General features: G+C 44.3%; 1 protein-coding gene across 10 annotated transcripts in view; it reads right to left on the reverse strand.

Moving 5' to 3' along the window:
• flncb (filamin C, gamma b (actin binding protein 280)) overlaps positions 1-10,253 on the reverse strand; it is a 73,992-nt gene extending 63,739 nt beyond the window's left edge. For all 10 annotated transcript variants that reach the window (XM_083758191.1, XM_083758189.1, XM_083758190.1 and 7 more), the window contains exon 1: positions 9,374-10,253. In XM_083758191.1, the coding sequence (XP_083614317.1) occupies positions 9,374-9,749 (376 nt within the window). In that variant the 5' untranslated portion in view covers positions 9,750-10,253. The remainder of the gene's footprint in view (positions 1-9,373) is intronic.
• Between the last annotated feature and the right edge of the window lie 1,926 nt (positions 10,254-12,179).

The following is a 12,179-nucleotide window of genomic DNA, read 5'->3' on the forward strand; positions in this document are numbered from 1 at the left end:
CAAAGAACAGACCGCTAGATGTTCTGACAGGGGTCAGAGACAAAGAACAACTTCAGAAGAAGGATATTCTGTTACTGTTACTTCATGGTCAACACAAGACATTCCCATCACACAATCGCCACTAACCCCATGGTGTCGGACATTCTAATCATCACCTCCATCTCAAATCCCTGTTTCCTCACAGCCCCGAGTCTGTCTATCTTTAACATGTACCCACGCTCTGTCCACTGGCCTAAATATAGTTCGTTTATGAAGTCAGACGGGGGGGGGGGGGGGGGGGGGGGATGTAAAGTGAGACAGTATTGGAGGTACAGGAGGTACCGTTTCAAGAAATGGCAACATTGACCACTATCCAATCTCTAGGCCCAAGACATTCATCCTTCGGTATTGTCTCTGTCTCATTCCTCGGTATAGAAACAAACCAGTGCGTCATCCCTTGATGGCCGACATGCAGTATGTGCTGATGGGGGCCTGGTGAACTTTCCCTGCTACCCTGTTTCCTTGCAGGAACCATGAAGTCATCCCATCTGTCACTAGCTAGATCGGGAAGGGGGAGTATTGGAAATCTGGAAAACCCTCCCGCTGCCCTGAAGCCCACACAGTTTAGCGCATTTTGAGCGACTCTTGTTCAACAGGTGAGCAGTGTAAATGGTAAATGGTGCATTTATATAGCGCCTTTATCCAAGGCGCTTTACAGAGATTGTGCATTACATTCACCCATTCACACACACATTCATACACAGCAGCGGAAACCATGCAAGGCACCAACTAGCACATCGGGAGCAATTAGGGGTTCAGTGTCTTGCTCAAGGACACTTCGACAGTAACTGTGTGCGTTTACATGCGCTCTCTGTTTTGCGGTGATGGTTGATTTATAGTCGTATAACGGTGAGCCTGTACACCGCTGTACAACGGAATATAAATTAGGATTACTATCGTTGACCAGTGTCAACATTAGACATGACAACATGACTCCGCGGAATACACAGGAAACAAACAGCCAATCTCAGTTAGATTTACAGATCTACACTATAGTATACACTAGTATTACATACTGTAGTACTGTATAACCTGTTCTTCAGCCTTCAAGTCAAATTTGAGCTGTGCTGTGAGGAAGGTCTTCATGGCCATAGGCTGACCCTGGCTGTCTGTGGTGCTAAAGACTTTACAAGGACAGCCATTAGAGAGACTGTAGCATGTGGACAGGCCTACTGTATTTTCCCCTTGCTTTGCAGTTTTTGCACTTTATGAGTTTGAAGAGCCAAGTTTGAAACAACACAGAGGGTATAGCTGGCTAAAAATCTATAGCAGATGATGTCTTTTGTTCCCATCAAGCTCAAGCCTTTATGGTGATTCATAAGCCATTAATTACTAGAGGAAATTGGGATTTCACACCTTTATGTGTTGGCTACAGATATAATCTTGCTGTTTCTCAATAACTATGTGACATTTCCTGCAAGTGGTCAATGCTTTTTCTTTAATGGCTGGGTTTATTTCAGATTATACAGTACACTGGAAATGGAAAGTCCATGCACTGGAAACTGAAGACCTTCCAGGACACAGGGGCAGTTTTGCGCAGGAATATATTGCCTGGCTGGAGGTGTTCTGAGGTAGTGTATAGCAAATTCTGCAATCAGAACTCTCCCCACTTGAGTGGTCAGACCGCTTTGTCCCTAGTGGGTGTGTGTGTGTGTGTGTGTGTGTGTGTGTGTGTGTGTGTGTGTGTGTCAAAGCCATGCACTTTCGCATGTGTGTGTGCATGTAGAGAAGCAAGCGGTCCTGGCGCTGCTTGAACATTCTTCTGAGCTGACTGCCTCTGACACATGGAAATAATTAGAGACCCTACTGGAGAGAGAGAGAGAGAGAGAGACCAAGGAAGAGAGTAAGACAGACAGAGAGACCCTGCTGGAGAGAGAGACGGAGAGAGAGAGAGAGAGAGAGAGAGAGAGAGAGAGACCAAGGAAGAGAGTAAGACAGACAGAGACCCTGCTGGAGAGAGAGACGGAGAGAGGTAGAGAGCGAGGGAGAGATAGGACCTGGCTTGTTTTTGTTTCTTTCAAGATAGACTCAGTGGAAGGATTCATCATGTTGCTACATTCAGACAGAATTAACAGAGCATTGCAGAGTCATTATTGTGCTTTGTTGAGACACACACACACACACACACACACACACACACACACACACACACACACACACACACACACACGGCCTACAAACTGTCTCACTCAAAATCTGTTCTCTCTCCATCTCTTTTGCTTTCCACTTTATTTCTTTGTCTCTGTTCACTATCGCATTACACAGTTATTGCTGAAGCCCATTACAAAACCGCAGCATTTACACTGGCTAGTGACCCAGGAAAATGGATGCCAACACATGCACAGAAACACACACACACACACACACACACACACACACACACACACACACACACACACACACACACACACACACACACACACACTATGTTCCAGCGCACAGTGTAGTAACTTGCTAAATCTAATGTTAATGACTAATGCTATAGGTTCTTGGTTTACCCGGGATCCCATGGTTTCTTGCGCACTACACTGTCTCTCTGCATTCTGTGATTATCTTTTATTGTGATTACCTTTCTATGTGATTACCTTGCTTATTGTACGTCACTCTGGATAAGAGTTTCTGCTAAATGCCTAAATTTACATTTTTACGTACTCAGAGAATGTACAAATGTAACCACATGGACTCGATTTGGTTACTTTTGTAGTACGTTCTCTGGCTCATAATACTGTTCATCGACCCCTCTGTTAAACTGAGTTTGAGTCTGCAGACAGTGCATACTTTAGCTGCTGCAAAAAATGCTCAGGCATACTATCAGAGCACTCACTCACTTCCTGTCTCCCTCTGCCTCTGATGTGGCCAGCATGCAGGAGAGAGGGAGAGGGCAGCAGGAGATAAGAGCAGACAGGGCACTCACACTTTGCCGTCGTTCTTATGGAACCGTTTTCCAAGTTGTCATCCAAGAATTTACACAGGATACATTTGTATAGGATTGTACACAAAACACACAAACTGTACACTTACTCACGAACTGATGTCCGTTCACTGCATTAATTCCTCAAAGCCTAACCCTTACCTTAACCCATTCTGACCGGGCACCCATTTTGGTGTCAGCATCATGTTATGCTTTTGCTATTGAAAAATAGCAGATCTACAAGCTCATATCGCGCCACCGAGTGGCGCGATACGAGCTTGTAGGTCTGCTATTTTTGAACAATCGAAGAACGACTGACATTTTTTTAAATCTGATCTCAGGTCAGAATGGGTTCATCAGACCAGTGTGTGTCCAGCGGAAACCTCGTATGAATCTGATCTCAGGTCAGAATGGGTTTTAAAGACGGAGTGCCGTGATATCCCCCCCCCCCCCCCCCCTAAAACATGATCATCAGGTGGCTACACCCACCAGTTCATTAAGGTGATGGGTGGTGATCGGCCTGAACTGAAGCCGCACCCACAGCTGTTGTTGTATGATAAGGGGAAAGGGGGGTTGGTTAGCCGAGGGGATGATATTGCGATGTCACTATATCACTGTCATTTCGATTGGGCCTCTTGACCTAGGCCTCGATTGGGCATTTTGAGTAACCAAAAATACACAGGGAAGACATATTTCAATATTTTAACCACACCTGTCCTGAGTAATGTTAACTCCATAGACACATACAAAACAAAAAAAGAAAAATCACGGCACTCCATCTTTAACCATTATGTGTGACGCACGCACGCACGCGCACACACACTTGGTGCAGTCTCCATCATTGTGTATCAGATCTCCCTGCTCCAAAATCTCCTTTCTCCATCCTCATCTCCTCTATCTCTCTCTCTCTCTCTGTACAGTCTGTGTCTCCACTCCTGTACCACGCCAGTCGCCAGTTCACTGACCTCTTGGTCCTCAGTGGTTCCTCTCACCTCCTAACACCCTCTCTTGCTCCTCTCTCCCCTGAGTACTCTAACCCCCCCCCCCCTCCCCCCCTCCTCCCACCCATACTCTCTCCCTCCCTGGAGGCTCAGTCTATTTTAAGCACCCGTTAGTGAAGGGTGCACAGCTGTCTGCCCATCAATCAGAGCCCTACCCCCCCCCCCCCACACACACACACACACACACACACACACACACACACACACCCATCACTGAGTACCATTACATCTAAGCTAAAGTTGAGTTATGCACTTCGTCGTACGATGGCGTCACGCACCAGAACTAGCCCATGCACCGGTAAACAAAAGTTGCATGGGGCAGATATGACCAAAAAGGAGGTATGACCAAAATATGCCATATTTAATATTTAATATAAAATAAAATAAGTGTTACAAAATAGTGAATCGCAATAATGTATGAACCTTTCTGACCTGGAAATGAAAATTTTGCAAAATAACTGCGATTACATCAAATAATAGCGATTAGGCGATTACGTAGTAATTGTGATGGGCCGAGTTTACAGCTTGCAGATCTGATTCATCTGATCATTGTTAAGTTCTGTTACTGCTTGTTGCAGACAGTCAAGACATGGCACTGGGATTTTGTCAAAGTTTGAGTGCGTGCTTTCTTCTATGACTTGGGGAAGGTGGACCGGACTAACTCTGCTTGGCGATGTGTGACCGAGCATAGTAATAAATAAGGGGACAGGATATGGAAACGCTATCCTGACCTTCTCCTGGCAGACGGACCAAAAGCACAACCATGTGCTTACAGCCTTACACCCCATATCTTCCAGCACCTACTTCCTGGTTCAGCCTGTGTGTGTGTGTGTGTGTGTGTGTGTGTGTGTGTGTGTGTGTGTGTGTGTGTGTGTTACCCGACACCCTCCTCCCCAACCAGTTGAGTAACAAGGTTCTGGAGGGTTCCAGCTTATCACCAATGTCACTTGTCCAACAAGTCTGCTGACCCACTATCCCCTCACCGCATACACACCACAGCCAGGGTTACTATATAGCAACTATCAAAACGCGCACGCGCACACACACACACACACACACACACACACACACACACACACACACACACACACACACACACACACACACACACACACACACACACACACACACACACACACACACACACACACACACACACACACACACACACACACACACACACACACACAGCTGTCATTGATCACAAGAATAACATTCATTCAGCCTCCCATCACATGTCACGCATCTAACAACCCTTAGGAGTCATCCCCCCCTCCTCCTCTCCCCCCCTTCCATTTATGATATAGGCTAATAATGTTAGGGCTGTGCAATATGGTCAAAATCTAATCACAATATTTCTCACCAGATAACTCAATGCTGATGTTGTGGGGACTACTATTGGTGCTTTTATCAAATTAGTTACACAATGAGATTGTTTTTAAATTAAGTGATCAGTAAAGACAAATAATAGAACATCTAAAACAAGTTCAGTAAGTCACTGCACTGTAATACAGCCTTTGAAATCAGGAAAAGACAGCATTTGTTGATATGATAGTTGATAATGTCTCATGTCATGATAATATGATATAATATAAAATTATATATATCTCTCAGCCCTAGCTCTGGTCCATAGCCTTACTGCTTCTGATTCTGCCCTACAGTAAGGCGCTGCTACTTTCACTTTTAAATCTCACATGGAACTCAGACCAGCCTCTCCTCTTTAGCGTAAATAAAAATAAAACAAAGACGGGTTGTGTCATTAGCAAGCATACTTTCGTTAGTGGACGCACTCCGAGACCCCACCATACGTATAAACGGTACTTTTTGGCCAGAAAGGGATTTCTTTTCAACGGAGGAAACATATTCTCTATGAGGCAATTCTCTGGGCAATATCGGTAGAGGGCGCATTGGAGTAACTAAAAGTATTTTTTTTCCGGTGGAAACAAAATCCCTTTTTGGCCAAAAAGTACCGTTTATACGTGTGGTGGGGGGCTCAGAGTGCGTCCACTAAGGAAAGTAGGCTTTCTAATGACACAACCCGCCTTTGTTTTGGTGAGTAAGTGAGTGAGCAAAAACGTTATTTTTATTTACGCAAAAGAGGAGAGGCTGGTCTGAGTTCCATGTGAGATTTAACCCATTCTGAACGGGCACCCATTTTGGTGTCAGCATCATGTTATGCTTTAGCTATTGAAAAATAGCAGATCTACAAGCTCATATCGCGCCACCGAGTGGCGCGATACGAGCTTGTAGGTCTGCTATTTTTGAAAAATCGAAGAACGACTGACATTTTTAGAATCTGATCTCAGGTCAGAATGGGTTCGTCAGACCAGCGTGTGTCCAGTGGAAACCTCGTATGAATCTGATCTCAGGTCAGATTGGGTTAAAAGCGAAAGTAGAAGAGCCTTACTGCAGGGCAGAATCAGAAGCAGTAAGGCTATGGACCAGAGATATCTCAGCCCTATATTTGGTGATTCTACTCATGCAATCATTGCAAATCGGTCACAAATCAGCAAGTCGCCCTCACTTTAGTTTCCTCTATACATACAGGTCCTTTGTTGTGCACGTTTCATAGCTACTGTGTTCAAATGAGACAACATGGACAAAGATCCCAGTATGGAAGGACAGGCCAAACTGATGACAGACCTAAACTAAAATTATGAGGAAGTGATGAAGAGGTACTCACACACACAGGCAAACCGCACACACACAGTCGCACAGTCACTCACACTCACACACACACACACACACACACACACACACACACACACACACACACACACACACACACACACACACACACACACACACACACACACACACACACACACACACACACACACACACACACACACACACACACACACACACACACACACACACACACACACACACACACACACACACACACACACACACACACACACGACAATATCCTCATGTCTTGGCACCTTAACAGTGATGACAAAGAGATGACTGTAATCCAAACACACCTAGCAGCTGCTGTCACACTAAACAAAAATGGTGCTAAATAGAACTAAAAGTGGCTATTTGGCTAGTAATCATCTATTTTGGTGCTTTGGCACCTATCTTAAAGGTGCTATATAGCACAGGTTTGGAGTATACAGATGCAGGCATGACTCCTTTGGGGGTCTTGGAATGTTTCCTAAGAAGGTGTGACAACCATGGCTTTAAAGTTTGGAAGGAAATACACTGTATTTTATGTTGTCTTTAAAATGCTATAGTACCTCTCAACCTCCACAAAGAACTGCTGAATAACCACCATCTTGTTCTGTACCAACTCGATGTATAGGCTACTCGCTAGTCGCTACTGCATCAGACAGACCTTTAGAAATGCTGATAACGCATCAAAATGTGACCAAATCTATCAGCATAATATATTCAGCAGGGCTACTAGCTAACGGGTGATCAGTAAGATCCTCACCATGGGTCATGTGTTGTCAAACTTGGCTCGGACGGTTAGCTCGGTTAGCTGGCACCTAGGCTGCTGAGCCAGCCTGACAGCGTGCCGCGGGTTCGACTCCCGATCCCGACCGACTTTGGCGCGTGTCTCCCCCCCCCCCCCCCCCCCCCCCCATCTCTCTCCCCATTTCCTGTCAGTCTACTTTCAACCTATCAATAAAGGCAGAAAAAGTCAAAAATATATCGAGATCGGGCCTTGATCAAAAAAGCATGGGAACCACTGGTATAAGGACCACTTGTTGTCAGGGTTGACGTCACGACTAGCTATAGTTGTTACGTCATCCCCTCCTGTTATAAGGCATCTTGCCAGAACCATTCTCCGTCGGATTACAAACTTCAATCAAGTCCGTATAAGAATATAAACCTAAGCTTATCTTTAACTTGTCCATCTTTAAATCCGAGACCTAATCTACTCGGCAAATCTTTAGTCAAGACTTTACTCTGCTATAGGAGTTACATCTGGTCAGCACTTCCGCTCTTGTGACCACGGAACATTCTCAACCCTTACAGTATAATCCGACCAAGATTTGGTCGCAGCGGTTGATCATGACTTCAGATTCGCCCATGCATGGTCTCATATCGCGGTTGACTTCGTCACTGGGTTACCTCCTTCTGCCGCACTGATCAAGCAACAAGACCAAACTTTCAGCCCGTAGTTGATCTAGACATTTTCGAGGACATGTCAAACTACTTTTATTGCATGAGGCACAGCACTTTCTACTCCATTTCTCAGAATCGCTGATGATATTAATACAGAGCTAGTTCCCAGGTCATTATACTGTACCACACGTCTGATGTGTGGTCTTAATCTGGCCATCATTCTCTATAAATTAATGTGATGGATTCCCAGAACATCCTGGAACGTGGATGAAAGGCAACTGAGGTCAACTAAGAGCACCAGATACAGCTTAATAGACAATTGCATAATTCTATAATTAATTTAAATGCACTGTATTCAGCCATCCCTGCCAAATGACATTACAAAATGTAAAATAAGACTCCAGTGAGTCCAGAATTGTTATCAAACTTAATTCCATTAAGTAAATCCCCAGCTATTAATCTCAGTACATGATCCATAGTAGATGATTGTAATGAGTAGGCTAAGTATTGGCTGGATGGATCCATTCTAAAGGGTGTTATTATGTATTATGGCAATAACAGTGATGAACCCAGTCACCACCTAGTTACCACATCATTCACCCCTCTAAGAAATGGACATCAATGTGGATATATTATGGACCGACAGATCCAAAGTTGTGTATGAACTCCTGCAGCAGATGGGCTAAATTCCCCTGAACACCATATACTTCATCCTCCTATGATCATTGTATGTGATGTGGATTCAGTGATTGGCAGTGTGACTGCAGGTGCGAGAGAGGTGATTGGCTCTATTAATTTCAGGTGTAGGTGATTGCAAGCGTGTGTATGACTGTCTTGCCTCATCCTTTTATTATTAGCCTGTATCCTGTTACTGTACACAGTTTAATTTTGTATTTAATGCTTTGTATACCTGGTATGAATTGCTGTAGTTTATCACTGTTTTGCGGTTGCCTCATCCTTTTATTATTATCCTGTATTACAGCCCACTGAGTAGCCAGCTGCTTCTCTGTTATAGACCCATTTAAATCCCTTGTCTGCGGTTCTGACATTATAACTACAGTTGTATTAAACCATAGAAAACTATACCAACACTTCAACAATTCGGCCTATAGCATTCATTTTGAAATAAATGGCAGTCTGAAATACATTTCATTCATCTGTGTGGACTGTACTGTACTGTACTGTACTGTACTGTACTGTACTGTACTGTACTGTACTGTACTGTACGCCCATTGCGCTTTATACAGCTCCGGAAAAAACTTAAACAACTTTTTGCTTGTGCGAAATGCAGTGCGTAACGGTGCGTTAAATACCCAACATGCCATCATAGACTACAACTCACCTATTGATACCAGCTTTATGTGTTCTCTCTCCAGAAACTCCAAAGCAACCGATACATTCTCTAGTTTCATCTGTCTGAAGTTGGGTCTGGCGTGATACTTTCTGTACATTTTCTTCTGGCTCAGAACCTCCAGGAGCCCGATAAGCTTCAGCCCGTCACTCAGATCTTTCTGGAGGTCGTTGATCCGCTTGTTGAGGCACTTGAGGTGCTCATTGCACCACCTGGTGAAGGTGTTCTGCTGGATCTTCTTCCAGGGAGCATCTTCGGCGAGGTCTTTCTCCGTTGCCGGCATCTCCTCTTCCTCTTCGCCGTTGTCTGTACTCTGGTAGTACTGCGGTGGGAGCTGCTGCTCGTAGTACGTGTTATTGCTCATCATGTTTGTCAGTTGCCCCTTTTATACCACAACCAGTGGGGCCAGCTTGTGCGATTTTTTTCACTGGGCGCGGGGGCTCAAGGAAAGGGAGAAAAAAACGTTCGGGCCAGTGCCAAGCTGTGCAGTCTGCTGGGAGTGAGGGGGGAAAAAGTTCAAACTTGAAGGAAGATTGTAAAAAAAGAAGAAAAAAAGAGTGAAAGGGCGTGAGTTGTGCGCTACAAAATAGCCTACTTGCGACAGAGGGTGAAGTTGTCAGACCAGGCCCTTCTCTCAGTGGGCTGATGAATGAAAGAAGCCGTTAATCCTCTCCAAACGTCTGTGAAGTCATCGGCTCGTTTTCTGGTTCAACAGTCAGCGAAAAGCTGTGACTGTCTCCTCGTCCGTCGCCTTGGGGTGCGTTATAATAATGAATATACACTGTGGAGATGATGAGCGCTTGGTGGCGAGACAGGGTGGTCTGTAGCGCACGCCTTGCTTGGGGGGCTGTTAACGCTGGAGTGTCTAAATGAAGCACTGGCCTGAAGTGGGGTCTTAAAAAGCTGGGCGTCCCAGGAGCACGCGTCAGTCCCCTGGATTCCCAGGAATGCCCCTGCCATGACCATATACAACGACAGGATGGGTATTCTCTAATCCTACGGAGACAACGAGATGCAGCCCCATTGGGTGACACTAGAGAAGGGGGCGGCGATTGGCCTTATTGCCACTGGGCCCCGTAGCAGTTGTGACACCTCTCATATTTTTAGTCGCTCCAAATGGGGCGAAGGAGGAGACTAGTTGTAAAGTAAACGGTGACCGCGGTCCGGGAGCTCTGCTGCTGCTAATTGGTCTATGAGAGGAGAAACATGACATCATCGCTGTACACAACATCCTAGTACCAGGCCAGCCTATCTGTCATAGAAATACTTAGCCCTGTGTTGTGTACAAATATAATGTTCAACACATGTTTATTCATGGTTTTGGCCAGTTTAGCAGCCTGGTCTGATGCGTAATAGTAACAAAATGCGGCTGGCGTTGTCAAATGTATTGATGTTCAAACTAAGGCTTTCTCAAGTCATGTTCTAGACTAGAGCTATAGGCTAGTATCATGTAGTATCATGATATCTCCCCTTCCTTCTATCTCCCCAAATTTCAGCTCTGTCAGACTCAGCAGTGAGCAGTCACTCAATATTTATGGATCAATATCGCAATATAGAAATACTTTGTTACAAGTACAAGTCTGAATTTTAAAATGTACTTGAGACAAGTACAAAAGTATTGGCATCAAAATGTAGATGAAGTACCAAAAGTAGCCTACTCATTGTGAAAATCCCCCCCCCACACCCCTTTTTCCCCTCACTGTATATGTTTATGTTCCCTTTTTACCTCCTTTATGATGAATTCCTGTTCTGTTCTTTGGCTACATAGAAGTGTGTATTTGTATGTCTCTAAATGTTTTGATGAATTGAACAAGGTGGACCCCCTTGTAAACAAGTGTAATGCTTTATTGGGTCGTCCACTCACAGTTAACAGTGTTTGTATTGAGTTTGTGCTGGAAATGTACTGTAATTCTGCAAACTGTTAATAAATATTTCAATCAATCAATCAAGTCCCCCTGGGCCGTGGCTCAGCGGTCCAGGCACCTTGGCTGGTAATCCAGTCTGGCAGTGTGCCGCGGGTTCGACTCCCGATCCCGAAGGCCTTTACTGCATGTCACCCCCCCTCTACAAGCTCACAATGCCTCGCATCGCGACGCATTGTGAGCTTGTAGATCAGCTATTTTCAAATCGCCGAAATCTATATAGGGCTGAAGTGGTTAATGTATGTTTTGTAATAATAAAAATCTACAAAGTAGAAAAACGCGCCCAGTGTGCAACCACCTTAAGAGTATTGGAAATACTCAATAAAGTACAAATACCTCAAATTCATACTTAAGTAGCCTACTCTACTGTACTTAAGTAAATGTAGGCCTACTAAGTTACTTTCCACAACTGTTTTTTCACACAGCGAAAAACAACAATATAGTGAGTGTATTGGGGTTTCAGAGATAAAAAAGGGGGGTCTAATGCATATCAAACTGGGGGTCATGACAATAAAAAGTTTCACTGCTGTATAGGGACACAAAACAAACTATAAAATAACTACCAGGTCATGTTAAAGTTAATGTATTTATTCTTTATTAGCAACGTGAGTTAATACTGGACACACGCACACAGTCCTAAAATATCACCATCTTTTTCAATTCAATTCAATTTTATTATAGTGTCAAATCACAACAAGTTGTCTCAAGACACTTTACAACCAACAAAGATCCACCCAGAGCAAGCAATATTGCGACATTGGTAACGAAAAACTCCCCTTTAGGAAGAAACGTCAGGCAGAACCTCTTCGTGATCTCATACAGCAAATGAGAACAACAAATAGTTAGTTTCTTTGACACAAATGTATAAAAAACAT

This window comes from Protomyctophum parallelum, assembly GCF_964188405.1.
Source record: "Protomyctophum parallelum genome assembly, chromosome: 22".
Classification (NCBI taxonomy): domain Eukaryota; kingdom Metazoa; phylum Chordata; class Actinopteri; order Myctophiformes; family Myctophidae; genus Protomyctophum; species Protomyctophum parallelum.